The sequence below is a fragment of the Amphibalanus amphitrite genome, unplaced genomic scaffold (genome assembly GCF_019059575.1).
Source record: "Amphibalanus amphitrite isolate SeventyFive unplaced genomic scaffold, NRLGWU_Aamphi_draft 000313F_arrow, whole genome shotgun sequence".
Taxonomy (NCBI): Eukaryota; Metazoa; Arthropoda; class Thecostraca; order Balanomorpha; family Balanidae; genus Amphibalanus; species Amphibalanus amphitrite.
The window spans coordinates 358,316-385,064 of NW_024881808.1; the positions used below are offsets into that span (position 1 = coordinate 358,316).

The following is a 26,749-nucleotide window of genomic DNA, read 5'->3' on the forward strand; positions in this document are numbered from 1 at the left end:
TCACTCTGCCCGAAGGCCGATAGTGTTATAGTCAATGGAGGGGAATATTGTGCGCCCGTTTTTTCCTACTTTGAGAGTCACGTAAGGTCTTCTTCTTTATTTTGGTACAATTGAGGTCGTTCTCGTGGCTGCTACACATCAACTTTCCATTCGTTAACGCATTTGTCCGATTTAGAGCGTCTTGAACGTCGAGCTAACACCATGGTGCCGAACGAATAAGGTACCGAATCGCAGTTACCACGAATAGAAAACAAGCCGTATCAATGATCAAACTGATGTTCGTTTCCGGAAGACACAAGCAACTTCTTGCCTATGTGTTGGATTTTTATGTTATTGTCTTAATCTATGTGTTTTCAATGTCGTCCATCTAACCCTCACCGGCCGAAGGGGGAGACGTGTGCCGCCCCCAAACCCATGGGTTTATCGCGATAGTTCGGAACACGCCGGTGATAGAGAGGCAAAACTTGGCCTACCTGGTCTTTCCTTCAAGCCGGATCTTTTGACACCAACTGCATTTTCGGGTCAAGTCAGTTTCGGGTCTATGACGTCATAAGTGAACCTCTGCACGGCCCCACAATGTCGTGACTTCGCAGCGCTCTCACAGTGCACAAGAGCCGAGGAGCTTTCACAGGGAGATGAACTTACAGGACCTAGTATCCATGAGAGGTCTCACAGCTTGTATGTCTTGGATTTTTCCTAAGGGTCACCTGAGGTCAAGTCCTCACCATGACGTGACCTCGCCATTATAAGTCGATGGGAAAATATGTATACGATACCTATGTAAATATGGATCATCGCCGGATGGCGCCGGCAATGATCCAGAACTATGTCAAGCACACAGAATCGTGATTTCATGCACACGATCCGATGCTTCACTTTTGTATTGCTGACCTTGTGTGACGTCATTTATGACGTCGATAAGGTCATAAGTTTTTCGTCAATAGCTCCTGATCAAATTGAGCTAGCGTAGCGGAGTACGGAAACCCACCAATGGACTCGGGAACACCTGTCGAATCGAATGATATGTGATATGACCTCCTTCGACCAACTTGGTGACCTGAAGGGCTCTGACATGACCTTCACCCGAAGTCAACATTTTAGGTTGAGCTCGACCGAACAAAATGTATACCATTCGACGTGCCTGAGCCAGGCAAACAAGATGCCGTCAAAATCGCGGCTCTGTGAACATTTCTGACGAAGTTGTTTGCCAAAAACTGACACTTAGCTTGGGCCACTTGACCGGACCTCAGATGTGACCGGTTAACCTGAGGCCTTGAAATCGGCAACTAATCGCTGCGTAGTGCGTCTCGTAACGGCGCATACGTTTGTCTTCCCGCGAAAATCTAGCTCAACCAGGGGCGAAACGGCGAGTCTTAACAACTAACCCCTCCCCTCTCGGCCGGGGCGTATGAAGAAAACCAATAGGTCCGGCGAGGTTTGGTTTAAGAAATACGGCTAGTTAACGATAGGTATTTTAAGTAGCACTGTTTCTTAAGGTGTTTGTATACAAGCGCTGCGCACATAAAAACAAAAAACAAAAATGTTGGCTGGCACGGCCAGGCAACGGCTCTGCATCTGTACTGTACCGCTGCTTCAGGCGCTTTATATATTACAAGTGCTTTATATAGGTATTAGGTGTACATTACACAATATGAAATTTATCATTTCACGATTCAGTACGCATTAGTGAATTACGATGCTATCTAGAATCAGAAACGGTCCAGTTGCGATAAACTTTTGAAATAGCGAAAGAGAAACAGCCACGGATGGGCTATGGCGAATGCATTACCTACTCCAAGAGCAAGATAGAGGAGGTTGGAGCAGGGCCCTCTTTGACTTTGTAGGGGCTAGAGCTGCCACTTGAACAGGGAAGCAATATTGGAGGAGTTTAGATGCGTTAGGAAGTGAGACTGGAACAGACCCATTGTGTCCGGTAGATGGGTGGAAACTTACCTATATCTAAGAGGTAGGTAAGGCGGAACGTTTACAAGTACCGATTGTTATGTTAATTCTAACGGTTCATTTTTCCTCACTGATCTGTCTGGTGAAAATGTGAGCTGCTAGCTGAGCTTAATGACCGGGAGTAAACGCATTTTAGCGTTAGTTGCATTGCAGCCGACGGGCGCAGAGTGATCTGTGACGTCACGAATCAGTAGTTCTCCCGCTGCCCATAGATGACGCTAGTGTGGTCTACGCATCCCGCCCATAGATGGCGCTGATACATGTTGCCACTTCTCGCGGCCGGAGCAGCCTACCTTTCTATAGAGCCTTGGGCACATCCACTCCCGGCCGTCCCACGACTCCCACTGCCGGCCAGGCCCCGCCCACTTCCACACCTGGCGGGCGGCGGCTGCGCCAGGCTGCGCTACGGGTAGGAGCCGACGCGCGAGACGGATCACGGCCCGCTAACCCGTAAATAACACTATACGGGCCAAAGCCCGCTGAACCATGGCTCACACATCACACACACATCACACACTCCCCCCTGACTTTCAAGTCATACATGTCAGCAGCACTCAGAGTAGCGGAGATTCGGCCTACGGATCCGTCCAGACATTCTCGGGCGCGGCGGCTCGAACATGTCTCCCTCGCCATCGCTATGTACATTATCCCCATCGGCACCTGGCAGGTCACGCTCGTCCCTCTCACCGCGCCCATCACGCTCGTCCCCTCCTGCAGTTCGGGGCCAAATCAGCATTAACGGCTCACCATCACTCTCGTCACTCTCCGCGTCACCGGTGCCGCACTCTGAGCGTGAACGGCGGCGTAGTTCTCGGACGTGTCTCGGCACCCCATCCACTTCGACACACTGGTCGGAGATGACACGAGTCACCTCTCCTCTCCCGTACCTTGTGTCACAGCGAGCACGAGGCGGTCGGACCCACACACTGTCCCCGGGGCGATACAGCGAGCGGCCACGTCCCTCCCCGTCAGACGTTTCGCACACACGGGGCACCGGCGTCGCCTGGTCTTCGAGACCTTGTACGCGCAGCTCATATCGGTACAGCAAATTTGCCGGTGCAGAGTCGGCTGTCTGGTCATTCAGCGGGGTAACATTGTATCTGTATACTGCCTCAGCTACAGTACAGTTTTTACGAGCAGCGATCACTTTAATGCTACGATGGCATCTCTCGATCACACCGTTTCCTGACGCCACATGCGCACAGCGGAAGCGGAGCTGTACCGCCCAGTTTGTCACAAAGGCATTAAACCTTCGGCTGCGGAACGCGGGGTCATTGTCGGCCAGCAGCTCTCTCGGCGCCCCTCTTTCCAAAAATACTGAGGTCAGCTGCTCGACCACTGCAGAGCTCGTCTGCAGCCTCAACGGGCGCCATATGGAGAACCGGCTCGGGCCGCAGTCTATCAAGGTCAGATATGCCCTGCCCCGCACATGGGTCACATCCATCGCCACTCTGTCCCACACCCGTTCCACACTCAGGTCCCCTTTCCGCCACTTCACAGCCGCAGGATCAATAGAACGGCAGAGTTCACAGTTAGACACTACACTCCTAACCAGACTCTTTGCGACTCCCGGCAGCACTCGTCTCGCAAAATAAAATGTTCTCCGGACGCCCGGGTGTCCGGCCGTGTGGTGAATCTCACTGATCTTTCTCCGTGTCGAGTCGCCGTCCTCGCCTGTAGATTGACTCGCCGCGGCCGAGCCAGCGGTGGCGGCCGTCGGCGTCTCGCTGCTCGCCGCTCCGGTCTCGCCGGGCGCGGCCGGCGGCTCAGCCGACCTGTCCGCCGCCGGGCCGGCGCTGGCAGAGCCGGGAAGATTTCTGTCTGCCGCGCTGCCGGCCAGCTGTCGCCGGCCGCCGGTGGCCGGGTCCGCCGACACGGCGGCTGCGATACTGCGCGCCGCGGTCACATCGGGGAGCGACCCTGCAGCGTCTCGCTCGCGCAGCCACTTCCCAGGCACCCGGGTCAGTGCGTCGGCTTTGTTGGCTGCTGAGGGCACACACCTGATGCGAATGCTCAGGCCGTACTCATCCTTCAAGGCTTTGAGAGTTGATAGCCGTCTTCTGATGAGCATTTCTGACGCCGCCTTGGACCTGAGACGCGCCCTGCCACTGAGCGCGTCTGACACCCACTGCCACACTGTGCGCGAGTCTGTGACAATGTCCATATCAGTGACTCGCCACTGAAGGGCCAAGTTGACGCCCTTTAGAACCGCGTCCAGTTCGGCGAGATTAATGTGAGCCGCGTCGTCTGCCCGGTGCAGCCAGCTGGCGTCTTCCACCGTCTCACCGTCCACCTCGACAGTCACACCGAGTGCCAGTGAGCTCGCGTCGGTGTATATTGTCATTGTGTCGCCGCTCACGTTCCAGCGCCCCCTGGCTGGGTCGGCGGCGTTCACGCTGGCCACCAGCTCCTCAACCAGCTGCGGCACGAGACCCCCTTCGATGGGGTCATCCCAGCGGCTCGCCGTTTCATTCGCCAGTCGTTTGACGAATGACGCGGCCGGGCGGAGCCAGCCACACACCGGGTAATGGCTTGTCAGCTGCCCGCAGATGGAAAACACCTTGCGCTTCGTCAGCGGCTTCGGCACGTTCTTGACATCGTTGTCTCGGCCCCACCGCAAGTCTCCATCGGGCTCTCCCCAGACTCTCAGCCCGAGGATGCGGGTGCCGTCGCTCGCTCGCTGTGGAGCTTTGCTCTCCAGCCCGTAGATTTGGAGGTGTTCGGCGACCTGGGTGGCAGGCAGTTTGTCCTCGTTTACCAGGATGTCGTCCACGTAGGTGGAGACGGCCGCCGCAACCCGCGGGTCCTGAGCCACGGTCAAGTCCAGCACCGCCTGCATCACCGACGAGGCGACGCTGATGCCGAACCCCATCCTGGTCAGCGCGTATCTCCTGCCCCTGAACCAGACAGTCTGGTATGGCCAGAGGGCCTTCTCGACGTGAACTTGAAGGAAAGCCTTTTTCAGGTCCAGGAGCGCCACGGACGCTCCCATCTGGCGCCACCGGCGTAGCCGCTCTGCACAAACATCCGCGTCACCAGTGAAGGCTGGCACGTGCTTGTTCAGAGATCGAAAGTCCATCACAGGCCTCACTTTTGTCCGCTGCATGACCGCCATCAGCGGTATCGAGCCCATGGCCGGACCCAGCTCTTCCTCGTCATATTCACTTAGCCAGCCGTCTCTGATCCAGTTCTCCAGCTCAGCTTCGTACTCGGTGCGTGCCTCCTCCGGCACCGGATACTCGTCCACCGCGCCGCCCAGCTCACCCGGCGCTCTGCCGCCAGCCCACTTCCACGACATCACCCACCGCCGCCGGGTCGGGTCGAACGTCACCACAAAGTCTTCCTTCTCGATTCTCAATCCCGTCTCCTCGCCTGTGGCAGCACACGCCACCGACCGACGTCCGAACTGCACATCACTCACGCTCGAGCCGAATAACTCGCATCCGAACTGCACGTCAGAGGGCGAGCGCACGGTCACTCCCCCCAGCGACCGGATAGCGTCCATTCCCACGATCACCGCAAACCCGAGGGGCCTTTCCTTATAACAAGGGCGCTCACCTCCACTGCGCGGCAGCCCGGCACCGCGAGCCGAACTTCAGCGGCGCCCTCGCACTGCAGCCGCTGGCCGTTCACTGTGATCACCTCTGCCGCGCTCCTCCGCCACTGGTGGCACACCGACTCGTGCACTAGGGTCCGAGTGCACCCAGAGTCGATCAGTGCCACACGTCGACACCGCGACCCTCCGATCTCCAGCTCCCTGGTTGGGAGCGCGCCGGTGAGGTAGCTCAGTCCCGAGAGGAGGCCGGCGCAGGCGCCTCCCCTCGCTCGCCGTTTGGGCAACGGGCAGCGATGTACCCCCACACTCCACAGCCGTAGCATTGCAGGGCGGGGAGTCCACCCTCGCGTGCAGCATATTTACGTCTGGACAACGAGTTGCGTTGGAGAGGCCGGAAATAGTGGCGATTTCAGGACCGCAATAATGGACCGTCATTGGAATGATTCTTTTTTAAAACGTGCGTTGTTTTTAGCCGACATTTAGTTCTTACTATAAATATTTTGTAATTAGATTTTGGCCGAGAATGAATACCATCAGAGCTAAGTTTTTACTTTCATTGTATTTTGTCCAGAATATAGTGCTGTTTTATTGCAGTTTTTGCGCGTTTGTTACAAAATATGAAGCGAACCTGCAAAAAAGTTCCAAGGTGAAGATGATGTATATCGCAAAATATCATATTGACCTCAAGTTCATCCGTTCCTTCCATGATTGACTAGACAGATTACACATTTCAATTTATCTTGGATCAAAGGTGTCCGTGTGAATATCGGTGTGATCAGTGCCAACTGCCAGAGGTTAACTGAAGGGAAGCTTGAGCTATGATAATTGCTCTTGTCCATGTCCCTCCACTAAGAAGAAGAAGTTATTAAATATTTTGCTTTGTGTATTCCAAGAGGAGAGAGAAGTGGGAACTATTTTCTTTGTGCCAATTCATGTCGAATTGAAGATGGATCATTAAATTTTCAAGGCGTTGATCAACCAAGCATTTAGTGTTTCTCGTACGTAAGCAGGCTAAGAAGAAAAAGTTAATCATACCTGAAGTTTAGTCATCTTACTTCAACTCAAACTTTGCAGCAAGATCCCCAAAGACAGAGGATATTTGTATACCTATCCTGTAAATCAAAACATTTTTGTGCTTGCAAAGGCTTAAGTTATTTGTTGTGTGCTCGGAGTGAGGCTATGGGTGTTTTGTTGTATGTTTATGTGGAGATTGAATATAACTGTGACCCTGTGATTGTTTGTATATTTACTACAGTCAAACAGCATATTCAAATAACATACTCACCTAGCTCATAGCCGTACCCCGCAGGATTTGCACTTGTTGATGTCTCAAGCATGAACAAAGCACTAAACTAGCTTAGTTATCACTTCCCACATTTTTCTGAGCATCTAGCATACAGCAGTGCAGAGCAGCTCAGAGAAGAAACACTTAAAATGCACAGACTCACACCAGCCACCCAATGAGCCAGTTCCTCATTTGGCTGTTTCCCTGGATGTGGTTTGGCAAGGGAGCTAACTGTTATCAAGTTGAAGGTTAGCAGGTAAGATTGAGTTAGGGTGAGTACCTAGTACCTATAACTGGGTGCTAATGCTATGCAGGTCTTGGGTAAGTTGCAAATAAGTGTGATGATTGAGGTTAGGTCAGGTTAGTCAGGTAAGAATTGATCAGGTCACATTTTTATGGACACTTGGCAAATTAAAAAAACTAACATGACCTAATATTAGCTAACGCAACTAACCTACATAACTACTAACTATAGGTACTGAGCACCTACCACTTGCCTACATCTCATACCAAGTCAAAATAAAGTTCCTTTCTGGAAGATTACCCTGGCAGTACTTTTATCCCAGCCCTGTGAAGAAAACTAATACTTCTCAAGTTCTGAGTCCCTTCTGGCCATCCACAGAAAGAAATGCTGACAGCTTTGCTTTTGTATTAGACCAATAATCACCATCACGGAACACATGATATGATCACATCATTGCATGGATTGTCACATTGACAATTTTACTTAAATCCTTTTTCAAGAAATGCAAAGTAATGATGAACATCAAATTAAACATTATAAAGCTGATTTAGTGATCCAAGCTTTCTCTTCCAGTAGCAATAGAATGATCGCATGTTTCATTTGCCAGACACTGAGTAATGCACATTACCATCTGCATAGCAAAGTAAAGCTGCCCAGGTTTGTTCCTTCTAGATTTTTTCACTTGACTGTTAGCACTCATTGATCTTGCTGCTGTAAGTAATATTTCAATTTCATAACAATACATCTCACGCGTTCATCATTTTCTGGCTTGATACTGCGCGTGCTCTTCAGTATTGATCTCCTGCAATATATAGCTTGTTTTCGGCCAATAAGCTCTTTAATTTTACTTTTCTTGCTGATAAGTGAGCCAGATCAACTTGCGTTTATCAACCAACATTTCCTAACTTCAACCTGATATTGATATTAGTCAGAAAACAACTCAGGACTCTTAGCCTCCTGTATACTTCAACTTGGGATTGTTTTCAGTCAACATCCTTCTTTAATATGATATAATTCAGTCACAAGAGATTCAAACTTACAACAAAACGACATACAAGAGTTCGAAAACCATCAGATAAGCTTAAAAGGGCCTTGGAACGGAGCAGAACGGAGCCAAGTGGTGCTCCATTTGTTTGTTTACAATAATTGTAGTGCTGAGTATTGTTTTAGGACTCTAGCGGTCGGCTCATAAAAACTGAAACATTTTCACAAAATCTGTAAGGCAATTAATATTCTCTGAAAGAACTTAAATATTCAAAAGCCAAAACCCATGAAATACAGGAATCAGAACGAAAAAGTAACCCAAAAATCCAGCCTAATAACCGGCTCCTAAAACTGCGGCAAAATCAGCACTTTCGCCGCAACTCGTTGTCAGACGTAAATATGCTCGCGTGCAGGGCCGGCCGACCGCCGCGTCCTGGTGCTGGCTGTTGCTGACTCTTCCCGAGGTGTTCGGATCGGGGGCAATCCGTGCGACGTGGCCGATTTCCACCGCAGAGAAGCACGGCCCCCGATGTCCATAAAGTTAGCGTCGTATCGTATTCGGATTCAAATTCGAGTAATGCTTTCGCTAAAAATTGGCATACAGATAGCCCATGGCACGCTGAGTTCGAAAATGGTGACCTTTTTTTCCTAGGTCAAACCGTGACCTTGAGAGTCCAAAATACTGCGTACCCTGTAGAATCTTTGTTTATGGTCCGATTTAAAAATTCGACCACCAGTGTGTTGGTCTCATCCAGAAGCAGAAGCACATTAAAAAAAATCCGAGGTCAAGGTCATAGGTCAAGGTCAAGGTCACTTTAAAAATCGCCGTACCCTATAAAATCTTCATTTTTGGAGCTATCGGAAAATTTCGGCCACTACTGTGTTCGTCTCATCGAGAAGCAGTAGCACATTCGAAGAAATCCGAGGTCAAGGTCATAGGTCAAGGTCAAGGTCACTTTAAACGTTAATTTTAGTCCCCGTACCCTGTAGAATCTTTGTTTATGGTCCGATTTGAAAATTTCGGCCACCACTGTGTTCGTCTCATCGAGAAGCAGTAGCACATTTGAAAAAATCCGAGGTCAAGGTCATAGGTCAAGGTCAAGGTCACTTTAAACGTTAATTTTAGTCCCCGTACCCTGTAGAATCTTTGTTTATGGTCCGATTTAAAATTTCGGCCACCACTGTGTTCGTCTCATCGAGAAGCAGTAGCATATTTGAAGAAATCCGAGGTCAAGGTCATAGGTCAAGGTCAAGGTCACTTTAAACGTTATTTTAGTCCCCGTACCCTGTAGAATCTTTGTTTATGGTCCGATTTGAAAATTTCGGCCACCACTGTGTTCGTCTCATCAAGAAGCAGTAGCACATTTGAAAAAATCCGAGGTCAAGGTCATAGGTCAAGGTCAAAGTCACTTTAAACGTTAATTTTAGTCCCCGTACCCTGTAGAATCTTTGTTTATGGTCCGATTTGAAAATTTCGGCCACCACTGTGTTCGTCTCATCGAGAAGCAGTAGCACATTTGAAAAAAATCCGAGGTCAAGGTCATAGGTCAAGGTCAAGGTCACTTTAAACGTTAACTTTAGTCCCCGTACCCTTTAGAATCTTTGTTTATGGTCCGATTTGAAAATTTCGGCCACCACTGTGTTCGTCTCATCGAGAAGCAGTAGCACATTTGAAAAAATCCGAGGTCAAGGTCATAGGTCAAGGTCAAGGTCACTTTAAACGTTAATTTTAGTCCCCGTACCCTGTAGAATCTTTGTTTATGGTCCGATTTAAAATTTCGGCCACCACTGTGTTCGTCTCATCGAGAAGCAGTAGCACATTCGAAAAAATCCGAGGTCAAGGTCATAGGTCAAGGTCAAGGCCACTTTAAACGTTAATTTTAGTCCCCGTACCCTGTAGAATCTTTGTTTATGGTCCGATTTGAAAATTTCGGCTACCACTGTGTTTGTCTCATCGAGAAGCAGTAGCACATTCGAAAAAATCCGAGGTCAAGGTCATAGGTCAAGGTCAAGGTCACTTTAAACGTTAATTTTAGTCCCCGTACCCTGTAGAATCTTTGTTTATGGTCCGATTTGAAAATTTCGGCCACCACTGTGTTCGTCTCATCAAGAAGCAGTAGCACATTTGAAAAAATCCGAGGTCAAGGTCATAGGTCAAGGTCAAAACACTTTAAACGTTAATTTTAGTCCCCGTACCCTGTAGAATCTTTGTTTATGGTCCGATTTGAAAATTTTGGCCACCACTGTGTTCGTCTCATCGAGAAGCAGTAGCACATTTGAAAAAAATCCGAGGTCAAGGTCATAGGTCAAGGTCAAGGTCACTTTAAACGTTAATTTTAGTCCCCGTACCCTGTAGAATCTTTGTTTATGGTCCGATTTGAAAATTTCGGCCACCACTGTGTTCGTCTCACCGAGAAGCAGTAGCACATTTGAAAAAATCCGAGGTTAAGGTCATAGGTCAAGGTCAAGGTCACTTTAAACGTTAATTTTAGTCCCCGTACCCTGTAGAATCTTTGTTTATGGTCCGATTTGAAAATTTCGGCCACCACTGTGTTCGTCTCATCGAGAAGCAGTAGCACATTTGAAAAAATCCGAGGTCAAGGTCATAGGTCAAGGTCAAGGTCACTTTAAACGTTAATTTTAGTCCCCGTACCCTGTAGAATCTTTGTTTATGGTCCGAGTTAAAAATTTCGGCCACCACTGTATTCGTCTCATCGAGAAGCAGTAGCACAATTCGAAAAAATCCGAGGTCAAGGTCATAGGTCAAGGTCAAGGTCACTTTAAACGTTAATTTTAGTCCCCGTACCCTGTAGAATCTTTGTTTATGGTCCGATTTGAAAATTTCGGCCACCACTGTGTTCGTCTCATCGAGAAGCAGTAGCACATTCGAAAAAATCCGAGGTCAAGGTCATAGGTCAAGGTCAAGGTCACTTTAAACGTTAATTTTAGTCCCCGTACCCTGTAGAATCTTTGTTTATGGTCCGATTTGAAAATTTCGGCCACCACTGTGTTCGTCTCATCGAGAAGCAGTAGCACATTTGAAAAAATCCGAGGTCAAGGTCATAGGTCAAGGTCAAGGTCACTTTAAACGTTAATTTTAGTCCCCGTACCCTGTAGAATCTTTGTTTATGGTCCGATTTGAAAATTTCGGCCACCACTGTGTTCGTCTCATCGAGAAGCAGTAGCACATTTGAAAAAATCCGAGGTCAAGGTCATAGGTCAAGGTCAAGGTCACTTTAAACGTTAATTTTAGTCCCCGTACCCTGTAGAATCTTTGTTTATGGTCCGATTTGAAAATTTCGGCCACCACTGTGTTCGTCTCATCGAGAAGCAGTAGCACATTCGAAAAAATCCGAGGTCAAGGTCATAGGTCAAGGTCAAGGTCACTTTAAACGTTAATTTTAGTCCCCGTACCCTGTAGAATCTTTGTTTATGGTCCGATTTGAAAATTTCGGCCACCACTGTGTTCGTCTCATCGAGAAGCAGTAGCACATTTGAAAAAAATCCGAGGTCAAGGTCATAGGTCAAGGTCAAGGTCACTTTAAACGTTAATTTTAGTCCCCGTACCCTGTAGAATCTTTGTTTATGGTCCGATTTGAAAATTTCGGCCACCACTGTGTTCGTCTCATCGAGAAGCAGTAGCACATTTGAAAAAATCCGAGGTCAAGGTCATAGGTCAAGGTCAAGGTCACTTTAAACGTTAATTTTAGTCCCCGTACCCTGTAGAATCTTTGTTTATGGTCCGATTTAAAAATTTCGGCCACCACTGTGTTCGTCTCATCGAGAAGCAGTAGCACAATTCGAAAAAATCCGAGGTCAAGGTCATAGGTCAAGGTCAAGGTCACTTTAAACGTTAATTTTAGTCCCCGTACCCTGTAGAATCTTTGTTTATGGTCCGATTTGAAAATTTCGGCCACCACTGTGTTCGTCTCATCGAGAAGCAGTAGCACATTCGAAAAAATCCGAGGTCAAGGTCATAGGTCAAGGTCAAGGTCACTTTAAACGTTAATTTTAGTCCCCGTACCCTGTAGAATCTTTGTTTATGGTCCGATTTGAAAATTTCGGCCACCACTGTGTTCGTCTCATCGAGAAGCAGTAGCACATTTGAAAAAATCCGAGGTCAAGGTCATAGGTCAAGGTCAAGGTCACTTTAAACGTTAATTTTAGTCCCCGTACCCTGTAGAATCTTTGTTTATGGTCCGATTTGAAAATTTCGGCCACCACTGTGTTCGTCTCATCGAGAAGCAGTAGCACATTTGAAAAAATCCGAGGTCAAGGTCATAGGTCAAGGTCAAGGTCACTTTAAACGTTAATTTTAGTCCCCGTACCCTGTAGAATCTTTGTTTATGGTCCGATTTGAAAATTTCGGCCACCACTGTAGTTCGTCTCATCGAGAAGCAGTAGCACATTTGAAAAAATCCGAGGTCAAGGTCATAGGTCAAGGTCAAGGTCACTTTAAACGTTAATTTTAGTCCCCGTACCCTGTAGAATCTTTGTTTATGGTCCGATTTTAAAATTTCGGCCACCACTGTGTTCGTCTCATCGAGAAGCAGTAGCACATTTGAAAAAATCCGAGGTCAAGGTCATAGGTCAAGGTCAAGGTCACTTTAAACGTTAATTTTAGTCCCCGTACCCTGTAGAATCTTTGTTTATGGTCTGATTTGAAAATTTCGGCCACCACTGTGTTCGTCTCATCGAGAAGCAGTAGCACATTTGAAAAAATCCGAGGTCAAGGTCATAGGTCAAGGTCAAGGTCACTTTAAACGTTAATTTTAGTCCCCGTACCCTGTAGAATCTTTGTTTATGGTCCGATTTGAAAATTTCGGCCACCACTGTGTTCGTCTCATCGAGAAGCAGTAGCACATTTGAAAAAATCCGAGGTCAAGGTCATAGGTTCAAGGTCAAGGTCACTTTAAACGTTAATTTTAGTCCCCGTACCCTGTAGAATCTTTGTTTATGGTCCGATTTGAAAATTTCGGCCACCACTGTGTTCGTCTCATCGAGAAGCAGTAGCACATTTGAAAAAATCCGAGGTCAAGGTCATAGGTCAAGGTCAAGGTCACTTTAAACGTTAATTTTAGTCCCCGTACCCTGTAGAATCTTTGTTTATGGTCCGATTTAAAAATTTCGGCCACCACTGTATTCGTCTCATCGAGAAGCAGTAGCACATTCGAAAAAATCCGAGGTCAAGGTCATAGGTCAAGGTCAAGGTCACTTTAAACGTTAATTTTAGTCCCCGTACCCTGTAGAATCTTTGTTTATGGTCCGATTTGAAAATTTCGGCCACCACTGTGTTCGTCTCATCGAGAAGCAGTAGCACATTCGAAAAAATCCGAGGTCAAGGTCATAGGTCAAGGTCAAGGTCACTTTAAACGTTAATTTTAGTCCCCGTACCCTGTAGAATCTTTGTTTATGGTCCGATTTGAAAATTTCGGCCACCACTGTGTTCGTCTCATCGAGAAGCAGTAGCACATTTGAAAAAATCCGAGGTCAAGGTCATAGGTCAAGGTCAAGGTCACTTTAAACGTTAATTTTAGTCCCCGTACCCTGTAGAATCTTTGTTTATGGTCCGATTTAAAAATTTCGGCCACCACTGTGTTCGTCTCATCGAGAAGCAGTAGCACATTCGAAAAAATCCGAGGTCAAGGTCATAGGTCAAGGTCAAGGTCACTTTAAACGTTAATTTTAGTCCCCGTACCCTGTAGAATCTTTGTTTATGGTCCGATTTGAAAATTTCGGCCACCACTGTGTTCGTCTCATCGAGAAGCAGTAGCACATTCGAAAAAATCCGAGGTCAAGGTCATAGGTCAAGGTCAAGGTCACTTTAAACGTTAATTTTAGTCCCCGTACCCTGTAGAATCTTTGTTTATGGTCCGATTTGAAAATTTCGGCCACCACTGTGTTCGTCTCATCGAGAAGCAGTAGCACATTTGAAAAAATCCGAGGTCAAGGTCATAGGTCAAGGTCAAGGTCACTTTAAACGTTAATTTTAGTCCCCGTACCCTGTAGAATCTTTGTTTATGGTCCGATTTGAAAATTTCGGCCACCACTGTGTTCGTCTCATCGAGAAGCAGTAGCACATTTGAAAAAATCCGAGGTCAAGGTCATAGGTCAAGGTCAAGGTCACTTTAAACGTTAATTTTAGTCCCCGTACCCTGTAGAATCTTTGTTTATGGTCCGATTTGAAAATTTCGGCCACCACTGTGTTCGTCTCATCGAGAAGCAGTAGCACATTTGAAAAAAATCCGAGGTCAAGGTCATAGGTCAAGGTCAAGGTCACTTTAAACGTTAATTTTAGTCCCCGTACCCTGTAGAATCTTTGTTTATGGTCCGATTTGAAAATTTCGGCCACCACTGTGTTCGTCTCATCGAGAAGCAGTAGCACATTTGAAAAAATCCGAGGTCAAGGTCATAGGTCAAGGTCAAGGTCACTTTAAACGTTAATTTTAGTCCCCGTACCCTGTAGAATCTTTGTTTATGGTCCGATTTGAAAATTTCGGCCACCACTGTGTTCGTCTCATCGAGAAGCAGTAGCACATTTGAAAAAATCCGAGGTCAAGGTCATAGGTCAAGGTCAAGGTCACTTTAAACGTTAATTTTAGTCCCCGTACCCTGTAGAATCTTTGTTTATGGTCCGATTTGAAAATTTCGGCCACCACTGTGTTCGTCTCATCGAGAAGCAGTAGCACATTCGAAAAAATCCGAGGTCAAGGTCATAGGTCAAGGTCAAGGTCACTTTAAACGTTAATTTTAGTCCCCGTACCCTGTAGAATCTTTGTTTATGGTCCGATTTGAAAATTTCGGCCACCACTGTGTTCGTCTCATCGAGAAGCAGTAGCACATTTGAAAAAATCCGAGGTCAAGGTCATAGGTCAAGGTCAAGGTCACTTTAAACGTTAATTTTAGTCCCCGTACCCTGTAGAATCTTTGTTTATGGTCCGATTTAAAATTTCGGCCACCACTGTGTTCGTCTCATCGAGAAGCAGTAGCACATTCGAAAAAATCCGAGGTCAAGGTCATAGGTCAAGGTCAAGGTCACTTTAAACGTTAATTTTAGTCCCCGTACCCTGTAGAATCTTTGTTTATGGTCCGATTTGAAAATTTCGGCCACCACTGTGTTCGTCTCATCGAGAAGCAGTAGCACATTCGAAAAAATCCGAGGTCAAGGTCATAGGTCAAGGTCAAGGTCACTTTAAACGTTAATTTTAGTCCCCGTACCCTGTAGAATCTTTGTTTATGGTCCGATTTGAAAATTTCGGCCACCACTGTGTTCGTCTCATCGAGAAGCAGTAGCACATTCGAAAAAATCCGAGGTCAAGGTCATAGGTCAAGGTCAAGGTCACTTTAAACGTTAATTTTAGTCCCCGTACCCTGTAGAATCTTTGTTTATGGTCCGATTTGAAAATTTCGGCCACCACTGTGTTCGTCTCATCGAGAAGCAGTAGCACATTTGAAAAATCCGAGGTCAAGGTCATAGGTCAAGGTCAAGGTCACTTTAAACGTTAATTTTAGTCCCCGTACCCTGTAGAATCTTTGTTTATGGTCCGATTTGAAAATTTCGGCCACCACTGTGTTCGTCTCATCGAGAAGCAGTAGCACATTGAAAAAATCCGAGGTCAAGGTCATAGGTCAAGGTCAAGGTCACTTTAAACGTTAATTTTAGTCCCCGTACCCTGTAGAATCTTTGTTTATGGTCCGAGTTAAAAATTTCGGCCACCACTGTGTTCGTCTCATCGAGAAGCAGTAGCACAATTCGAAAAAATCCGAGGTCAAGGTCATAGGTCAAGGTCAAGGTCACTTTAAACGTTAATTTTAGTCCCCGTACCCTGTAGAATCTTTGTTTATGGTCCGATTTGAAAATTTCGGCCACCACTGTGTTCGTCTCATCGAGAAGCAGTAGCACATTCGAAAAAAATCCGAGGTCAAGGTCATAGGTCAAGGTCAAGGTCACTTTAAACGTTAATTTTAGTCCCCGTACCCTGTAGAATCTTTGTTTATGGTCCGATTTAAAATTTCGGCCACCACTGTGTTCGTCTCATCGAGAAGCAGTAGCACATTTGAAAAAATCCGAGGTCAAGGTCATAGGTCAAGGTCAAGGTCACTTTAAACGTTAATTTTAGTCCCCGTACCCTGTAGAATCTTTGTTTATGGTCCGATTTGAAAATTTCGGCCACCACTGTGTTCGTCTCAATCGAGAAGCAGTAGCACATTTGAAAAAATCCGAGGTCAAGGTCATAGGTCAAGGTCAAAGTCACTTTAAACGTTAATTTTAGTCCCCGTACCCTGTAGAATCTTTGTTTATGGTCCGATTTGAAAATTTCGGCCACCACTGTGTTCGTCTCATCGAGAAGCAGTAGCACATTAGAAAAAATCCGAGGTCAAGGTCATAGGTCAAGGTCAAGGTCACTTTAAACGTTAATTTTAGTCCCCGTACCCTGTAGAATCTTTGTTTATGGTCCGATTTGAAAATTTCGGCCACCACTGTATTCGTCTCATCGAGAAGCAGTAGCACATTTGAAAAAATCCGAGGTCAAGGTCATAGGTCAAGGTCAAGGTCACTTTAAACGTTAATTTTAGTCCCCGTACCCTGTAGAATCTTTGTTTATGGTCCGAGTTAAAAATTTCGGCCACCACTGTATTCGTCTCATCGAGAAGCAGTAGCACAATTCGAAAAAATCCGAGGTCAAGGTCATAGGTCAAGGTCAAGGTCACTTTAAACGTTAATTTTAGTCCCCGTACCCTGTAGAATCTTTGTTTATGGTCCGATTTGAAAATTTCGGCCACCACTGTGTTCGTCTCATCGAGAAGCAGTAGCACATTTGAAAAAATCCGAGGTCAAGGTCATAGGTCAAGGTCAAGGTCACTTTAAACGTTAATTTTAGTCCCCGTACCCTGTAGAATCTTTGTTTATGGTCCGATTTGAAAATTTCGGCCACCACTGTGTTCGTCTCATCGAGAAGCAGTAGCACATTCGAAAAAAATCCGAGGTCAAGGCCATAGGTCAAGGTCAAGGTCACTTTAAACGTTAATTTTAGACCCCGTACCCTGTAGAATCTTTGTTTATGGTCCCATTTAAAAATTTCGGCCACCACTGTGTTTGTCTCATCGAGAAGCAGTAGCACATTCGAAAAAATCCGAGGTCAAGGTCAAGGTCATAGGTACGGGGACTAAAATTAACGTTTAAAGTGACCTTGACCTTGACCTATGACCTTGACCTCGGATTTTTTTCGAATGTGCTACTGCTTCTCGATGAGACGAACACAGTGGTGGCCGAAATTTTTTAATCGGACCATAAACAAAGATTCTACAGGGTACGGGGACTAAAATTAACGTTTAAAGTGACCTTGACCTTGACCTATGACCTTGACCTCGGATTTTTTCGAATGTGCTACTGCGTCTCGATGAGACGAACACAGTGGTGGCCGAAATTTTTAAATCGGACCATAAACAAAGATTCTACAGGGTACGGGGACTAAAATTAAAGTTTAAAGTGACCTTGACCTTGACCTATGACCTTGACCTCGGATTTTTTCGAATGTGCTACTGCTTCTCGATGAGACGAACACAGTGGTGGCCGAAATTTTCAAATCGGACCATAAACAAAGATTCTACAGGGTACGGGGACTAAAATTAACGTTTAAAGTGACCTTGACCTTGATCTATGACCTTGACCTCGGATTTTTTCGAATGTGCTACTGCTTCTCGATGAGACGAACACAGTGATGGCCGAAATTTTCCGATAGCTCCAAAAATGAAGATTTTATAGGGTACGGGGACTAAAATTAACGTTTAAAGTGACCTTGACCTTGACCTATGACCTTGTCCTCGGATTTTTTCAAATGTGCTACTGCTTCTCGATGAGACAAACACAGTGGTGGCCGAAATTTTCCGATAGCTCCAAAAATGAAGATTTTATAGGGTACGGCGATTTTTAAAGTGACCTTGACCTTGACCTATGACCTTGACCTCGGATTTTTTTAAATGTGCTTTTGCTTCTCGATGAGACAAACACACTGATGGTCGAATTTTTCAAATCGGACCATAAACAAAGACTCTACAGGGTACGCAGTATTTTGACCTCTCAAGGTCAAACTAATTGACCTAGGAAAAAAAGGTGACCATTTTTGAACTCAGCGTGCCATGGGCTATCTGTATGCCAATTTTGAGCAAAATCATTACTCGAATTTGAATCCGAATTTTAACGTTTAAAGTGACCTTGACCTTGACCTATGACCTTGACCTCGGATTTTTTCGAATATGCTACTGCTTCTCGATGAGACGAACACAGTGGTGGCCGAAATTTTCAAATCGGACCATAAACAAAGATTCTACAGGGTACGGGGACTAAAATTAACGTTTAAAGTGACCTTGACCTTGACCTATGACCTTGACCTCGGATTTTTTCGATTGTGCTACTGCTTCTCGATGAGACGAACACAGTGGTGGCCGAAATTTTCAGATCGGACGATAAACAAAGATTCTACAGGGTACGGGGACTAAAATTAACGTTTAAAGTGACCTTGACCTTGACCTATGACCTTGACCTCGGATTTTTCAAATGTGCTACTGCTTCTCGATGAGTCGAACACAGTGGTGGCCGAAATTTTCCGATAGCTCCAAAAATGAAGATTTTATAGGGTATGGCGATTTTTAAAGTGACCTTGACCTTGACCTATGACCTTGACCTCGGATTTTTTTAAATGTGCTACTGCTTCTCGATGAGACGAACACACTGGTGGTCGAATTTTTCAAATCGGACCATAAACAAAGACTCTACAGGGTACGCAGTATTTTGACCTCTCAAGGTCAAACGGTTTGAACTAGGAAAAAAAGGTGACCATTTTTGAACTCAGCGTGCCATTGGCTATCTGTATGCCAATTTTGAGCGAAATCATTACTCGAATTTGAATCCGAATTTTAACGTTTAAAGTGACCTTGACCTTGACCTATGACCTTGACCTCGGATTTTTTCAAATGTGCTACTGCTTCTCGATGAGACGAACACAGTGGTGGCCGAAATTTTCAAATCGGACCATAAACAAAGATTCTACAGGGTACGGGGACTAAAATTAACGTTTAAAGTGACCTTGACCTTGACCTATGACCTTGACCTCGGATTTTTTCGAATGTGCTACTGCTTCTCGATGAGACGAACACAGTGGTGGCCGAAATTTTCAGATCGGACGATAAACAAAGATTCTACAGGGTACGGGGACTAAAATTAACGTTTAAAGTGACCTTGACCTTGACCTCGGATTTTTTCGAATGTGCTACTGCTTCTCGATGAGACGAACACAGTGGTGGCCGAAATTTTTTAATCGGACCATAAACAAAGATTCTACAGGGTACGGGGACTAAATTTAACGTTTAAAGTGACCTTGACCTTGACCTATGACCTTGACCTCGGATTTTTTCAAATGTGCTATTGCTTCTCGATGAGACAAACACAGTGGTGGCCGAAATTTTCAGATCGGACGATAAACAAAGATTCTACAGGGTACGGGGACTAAAATTAACGTTTAAAGTGACCTTGACCTTGACCTATGACCTTGACCTCGGATTTTTTCGAATGTGCTACTGCTTCTCGATGAGACGAACACAGTGGTGGCCGAAATTTTTAAATCGGACCATAAACAAAGATTCTACAGGGTACGGGGACTAAAATTAACGTTTAAAGTGAACTTGACCTTGACCTATGACCTTGACCTCGGATTTTTTCAAATGTGCTACTGCTTCTCGATGAGACGAACACAGTGGTGGCCGAAACTTTCAAATCGGACCATAAACAAAGATTCTACAGGGTACGGGGACTAAAATTAACGTTTAAAGTGACCTTGACCTTGACCTATGACCTTGACCTCGGATTTTTTCGAATGTGCTACTGCTTCTCGATGAGACAAACACAGTGGTGGCCGAAATTTTCAGATCGGACCATAAACAAAGATTCTACAGGGTACGGGGACTAAAATTAACGTTTAAAGTGACCTTGACCTTGACCTATGACCTTGACCTCGGATTTTTTCGAATGTGCTACTGCTTCTCGATGAGACGAACACAGTGGTGGCCGAAATTTTTAAATCGGACCATAAACAAAGATTCTACAGGGTACGGGGACTAAAATTAACGTTTAAAGTGACCTTGACCTTGACCTATGACCTTGACCTCGGATTTTTTCAAATGTGCTACTGCTTCTCGATGAGACGAACACAGTGGTGGCCGCAATTTTCAAATCGGACCATAAACAAAGATTCTACAGGGTACGGGGACTAAAATTAACGTTTAAAGTGACCTTGACCTTGACCTATGACCTTGACCTCGGATTTTTTCGAATGTGCTACTGCTTCTCGATGAGACAAACACAGTGGTGGCCGAAATTTTCAGATCGGACCATAAACAAAGATTCTACAGGGTACGGGGACTAAAATTAACGTTTAAAGTGACCTTGACCTTGACCTATGACATTGACCTCGGATTTTTTCGAATGTGCTACTGCTTCTCGATGAGACGAACACAGTGGTGGCCGAAATTTTTAAATCGGACCATAAACAAAGATTCTACAGGGTACGGGGATTAAAATTAACGTTTAAAGTGACCTTGACCTTGACCTATGACCTTGACCTCGGATTTTTTCAAATGTGCTACTGCTTCTCGATGAGACGAACACAGTGGTGGCCGAAATTTTCAAATCGGACCATAAACAAAGATTCTACAGGGTACGGGGACTAAAATTAACGTTTAAAGTGACCTTGACCTTGACCTATGACCTTCACCTCGGATTTTTTCGAATGTGCTACTGCTTCTCGATGAGACAAACACAGTGGTGGCCGAAATTTTCAGATCGGACGATAAACAAAGATTCTACAGGGTACGGGGACTAAAATTAACGTTTAAAGTGACCTTGACCTTGACCTATGACCTTGACCTCGGATTTTTTTCAAATGTGCTACTGCTTCTCGATGAGACGATTACAGTGGTGGCCGAAATTTTCAAATCGGACCATAAACAAAGATTCTACAGGGTACGGGGACTAAAATTAACGTTTAAAGTGACCTTGACCTTGACCTATGACCTTGACCTCGGATTTTTTCAAATGTGCTACTGCTTCTTGATGAGACGAACACAGTGGTGGCCGAAATTTTCAGATCGGACGATAAACAAAGATTCTACAGGGTACGGGGACTAAAATTAACGTTTAAAGTGACCTTGACCTTGACCTATGACCTTGACCTCGGATTTTTTTAAATGTGCTACTGCTTCTCGATGAGACGAACACAGTGGTGGCCGAAATTTTTAAATCGGACCATAAACAAAGATTCTACAGGGTACGGGGACTAAAATTAACGTTTAAAGTGACCTTGACCTTGACCTATGAGCTTGACCTCTAATTTTTTCAAATATGCTACTGCTTCTCGATGAGACGAACACAGTGGTGGCCGAAATTTTCAAATCGGACCATAAACAAAGATTCTACAGGGTACGGGGACTAAAAGTAACGTTTAAAGTGACCTTGACCTTGACCTATGACCTTGACCTCGGATTTTTTCGAATGTGCTACTGCTTCTCGATGAGACGAACACAGTGGTGGCCGAAATTTTTAAATCGGACCATAAACAAAGATTCTACAGGGTACGGGGACTAAAATTAACGTTTAAAGTGACCTTGACCTTGACCTATGACCTTGACCTCTGATTTTTTCAAATGTGCTACTGCTTCTCGATGAGACGAACACAGTGGTGGCCGAAATTTTCAAATCGGACCATAAACAAAGATTCTACAGGGTACGGGGACTAAAATTAACGTTTAAAGTGACCTTGACCTTGACCTATGACCTTGACCTCGGATTTTTTCCAATGTGCTACTGCTTCTCGATGAGACGAACACAGTGGTGGCCGAAATTTTCAGATCGGACAATAAACAAAGATTCTACAGGGTACGGGGACTAAAATTAACGTTTAAAGTGACCTTGACCTTGACCTATGACCTTGACCTCGGATTTTTTCAAATGTGCTACTGCTTCTTGATGAGACGAACACAGTGGTGGCCGAAATTTTCAAATCGGACCATAAACAAAGATTCTACAGGGTACGGGGACTAAAATTAACGTTTAAAGTGACCTTGACCTTGACCTATGACGTTGACCTCGGATTTTTTCAAATGTGCTACTGCTTCTCGTTGAGACGAACACAGTGGTGGCCGAAATTTTCAGATCGGACGATAAACAAAGATTCTACAGGGTACGGGGACTAAAATTAATGTTTAAAGTGTCCTTGACCTTGACCTATGACCTTGACCTCGGATTTTTTCGAATGTGCTACTGCTTCTCGATGAGACGAACACAGTGGTGGCCGAAATTTTAAATCGGACCATAAACAAAGATTCTACAGGGTACGGGGACTAAAATTAACGTTTAAAGTGACCTTGACCTTGACCTATGACTTTGACCTCGGATTTTTTCAAATGTGCTACTGATTCTCGATGAGACAAACACAGTGGTGGCCGAAATTTTCAGATCGGACGATAAACAAAGATTCTACAGGGTACGGGGACTAAAATTAACGTTTAAAGTGACCTTGACCTTGACCTATGACCTTGACCTCGGATTTTTTCGAATGTGCTACTGCTTCTCGATGAGACGAACACAGTGGTGGCCGAAATTTTTAAATCGGAAAATAAACAAAGATTCTACAGGGTACGGGGACTAAAATTAACGTTTAAAGTGACCTTGACCTTGACCTATGACCTTGACCTCGGATTTTTTCAAATGTGCTACTGCTTCTCGATGAGACGAACACAGTGGTGGCCGAAATTTTCAGATCGGACGATAAACAAAGATTCTACAGGGTACGGGGACTAAAATTAACGTTTAAAGTGACCTTGACCTTGACCTATGACCTTGACCTCGGATTTTTTCAAATGTGCTACTGCTTCTTGATGAGACGAACACAGTGGTGGCCAAAATTTTCAAATAGGACCATAAACAAAGATTCTACAGGGTACGGGGCTAAAATTAACGTTTAAAGTGACCTTGACCTTGACCTATGACCTTGACCTCGGATTTTTTCGAATGTGCTACTGCTTCTCGTTGAGACGAACACAGTGGTGGCCGAAATTTTCAGATCAGACGATAAACAAAGATTCTACAGGGTACGGGGACTAAAATTAACGTTTAAAGTGACCTTGACCTTGACCTATGACCTTGACCTCGGATTTTTTCAAATGCGCTACTGCTTCTCGATGAGACGAACACAGTGGTGGCCGAAATTTTTAAATCGGACCATAAACAAAGATTCTACAGGGTACGGGGACTAAAATTAACGTTTAAAGTGACCTTGACCTTGATCTATGACCTTGACCTCGGATTTTTTCAAATGTGCTACTGCTTCTCGATGAGACAAACACAGTGGTGGCCGAAATTTTCAGATCGGACGATAAACAAAGATTCTACAGGGTACGGGGACTAAAATTAACGTTTAAAGTGACCTTGACCTTGACCTATGACCTTGACCTTGAATTTTTTCAAATGTGCTACTGCTTCTCGATGAGACGAACACAGTGGTGGCCGAAATTTTCAAATCGGACCATAAACAAAGATTCTACAGGGTACGGGGACTAAAATTAACGTTTAAAGTGACCTTGACCTTGACCTATGACCTTGACCTCGGATTTTTTCCAATGTGCTACTGCTTCTCGATGAGACGAACACAGTGGTGGCCGAAATTTTCAGATCGGACGATAAACAAAGATTCTACAGGGTACCGGGACTAAAATTAACGTTTAAAGTGACCTTGACCTTGACCTATGAACTTGACCTCGGATTTTTTCACATGTGCTACTGCTTCTCGATGAGACGAACACAGTGGTGGCCGAAATTTTCAAATCGGACCATAAACAAAGATTCTACAGGGTACGGGGACTAAAATTAACGTTTAAAGTGACCTTGACCTTGACCTATGACCTTGACCTCGGATTTTTTCAAATGTGCTACTGCTTCTCGTTGAGACGAACACAGTGGTGGCCGAAATTTTCAGATCGGACGATAAACAAAGATTCTACAGGGTACGGGGACTAAAATTAATGTTTAAAGTGTCCTTGACCTTGACCTATGACCTTGACCTCGGATTTTTTCGAATGTGCTACTGCTTCTCGATGAGACGAACACAGTGGTGGCCGAAATTTTTCAATCGGACCATAAACAAAGATTCTACAGGGTACGGGGACTAAAATTAACGTTTAAAGTGACCTTGACCTTGACCTATGACCTTGACCTCGGATTTTTTCAAATGTGCTACTGCTTCTCGATGAGACAAACACAGTGGTGGCCGAAATTTTCAGATCGGACGATAAACAAAGATTCTACAGGGTACGGGGACTAAAATTAACGTTTAAAGTGACCTTGACCTTGACCTATGACCTTGACCTCGGATTTTTTCGAATGCGCTACTGCTTCTCGATGAGACAAACACAGTGGTGGCCGAAATTTTCAAATCGGACCATAAACAAAGATTCTACAGGGTACGGGGACTAAAATTAACGTTTAAAGTGACCTTGACCTTGACCTATGACCTTGACCTCGGATTTTTTCGAATGTGCTACTGCTTCTCGTTGAGACGAACACAGTGGTGGCCGAAATTTTCAGATCAGACGATAAACAAAGATTCTACAGGGTACGGGGACTAAAATTAACGTTTAAAGTGACCTTGACCTTGACCTATGACCTTGACCTTGAATTTTTTCAAATGTGCTACTGCTTCTCGATGAGACGAACACAGTGGTGGCCGAAATTTTCAAATCGGACCATAAACAAAGATTCTACAGGGTACGGGGACTAAAATTAACGTTTAAAGTGACCTTGACCTTGACCTATGACCTTGACCTCGGATTTTTTCCAATGTGCTACTGCTTCTCGATGAGACGAACACAGTGGTGGCCGAAATTTTTAAATCGGACCATAAACAAAGATTCTACAGGGTACGGGGACTAAAATTAACGTTTAAAGTGACCTTGACCTTGACCTATGACCTTGACCTCGGATTTTTTCCAATGTGCTACTGCTTCTCGATGAGACGAACACAGTGGTGGCCGAAATTTTTAAATCGGACCATAAACAAAGATTCTACAGGGTACGGGGACTAAAATTAACGTTTAAAGTGACCTTGACCTTGACCTATAACCTTGACCTCGGATTTTTTCAAATGTGCTACTGCTTCTCGATGAGACGAACACAGTGGTGGCCGAAATTTTTAAATCGGACCATAAACAAAGATTCTACAGGGTACGGGGACTAAAATTAACGTTTAAAGTGACCTTGACCTTGACCTATGACCTTGACCTCGGATTTCTTTGAATGTGCTACTGCTTCTCGATGAGACAAACACAGTGGTGGCCGAAATTTTCCGATAGCTCCAAAAATGAAGATTTTATAGGGTACGGCTATTTTTAAAGTGACCTTGACCTTGACCTATGACCTTGACCTCGGATTTTTTTGAATGTGCTACTGCTTCTGGATGAGACCAACATACTGGTGGTCGAATTTTTCAAATCGGACCATAAACAAAGATTCTACAGGGTACGCAGTATTTTGACCTCTCAAGGTCAAACGGTTTGACCTAGGAAAAAAAGGTCACCATTTTCGAACTCAGCGTGCCATGGGCTATCTGTATGCCAATTTTGAGCGAAATCATTACTCGAATTTGAATCCGAATACGAATACGACGCTAACTTTATGGACATCTTGTGGCTTTGGTTACGTGCTGGGTGAGGCCGCATTCCTGTACGCCCTCAACAAACCTTTTGGTGTAGTGACCATCAGGAGCGTGGGAGAAGTGATCGTTCCAGTCGATCTGGGGCATGTTCACATCACCCGCAATCACTATGTGGGAGAACTTTTGGGAAACAACAGTTTTCAGCAGAGATATTAGGTTGTCTGTTGAGGTGTTCCCATCACTGGATGGGCTTCTGTACAGACATCCTATGAGCAGCTGGTCAGCACCTAGCAAAGGTAGCATGACCCACAGCTGTTCTTCATAAGAGCAGGCTGGGAAAGACACCTCTGTAGCCTGCCACTTTGCACTGACAAATATGCAGATGCCTCGTGAGCCCCCCTGTCCCAGTTTATCCTTGACAGGGTCAAAGTTAAGGAACATGGTATAGTTTGGAAGGGCCATGGTTGCAGGGTGCATTGGATGGCTCTGGGCTTTTGGGATGACCTCACACAAAAGTATCAGATCAGGCTCGTTGTTTGAAATGAACATGGCCAGGTCCTCCCTCTTGTTTAAGTATTGGTCAATGTTTGTGTATTATTTTGAAATGTTTATTTTGAAATGTTTCCTTGACAGAAGCCAGGAGCCGGATTGATGTTTGCTGGTGAATGAGATGGTTCGAAAGCATCTGATGTTTTTCAAGGTACATAAGTCATAACATCCCTTTCATACGCTGAAGTTTTAATAGCTTCTCAGTCTCTGTCATTTTCCTGAAATATTGGTGTAGATAAGAGATATCAGTACCTTCTCAGAGGTACCTCCCTTCTGCTGGATAAATATTTAATTGGTTGGATGAAATGGACAGCTAGCCTTATGATAATGTAATGTGAAATTTTATTTCTATAAAACTTTGAATATTAAGTTCTAATTATTCATATGTGCATACATTTTTGATGACTTAAGAAAGTTTTCCACAAGAGTAGATAATGTGGGAAAGTCTATCAAATGGCACATTCTGA

At 45.0% G+C, this 26,749-nt stretch overlaps 1 protein-coding gene across 1 annotated transcript; it reads right to left on the reverse strand.

Annotated features, from left to right (window-relative positions):
• Positions 1-25,880, reverse strand: LOC122388191. Its single transcript, XM_043379048.1, has 4 exons — positions 25,819-25,880; positions 5,521-5,719; positions 3,754-5,410; positions 1-5 (listed from the first exon to the last, which is right to left on the reverse strand). The coding sequence occupies exons 1-4, from the start codon at positions 25,878-25,880 to the stop codon at positions 1-3; spliced, it is 1,923 nt and encodes a 640-aa protein (XP_043234983.1).
• Positions 25,881-26,749: the final 869 nt, after the last annotated feature.

Coding starts and splice junctions, on each gene's coding strand:
- LOC122388191 (XM_043379048.1), bottom strand. CDS start 25,880: ATGCCCCAGATCGACTGGAACGATCACTTCTCCCACGCTCCTGATGGT. Junction 5,720..25,818: donor GATGGTCACTACACCAAAAG/GTTTGTTGAGGG, acceptor GCTCCCAACCAG/GGAGCTGGAGATCGGAGGGT. Junction 5,411..5,520: donor CGGGCTGCCGCGCAGTGGAG/GTGAGCGCCCTT, acceptor TCTGACGTGCAG/TTCGGATGCGAGTTATTCGG.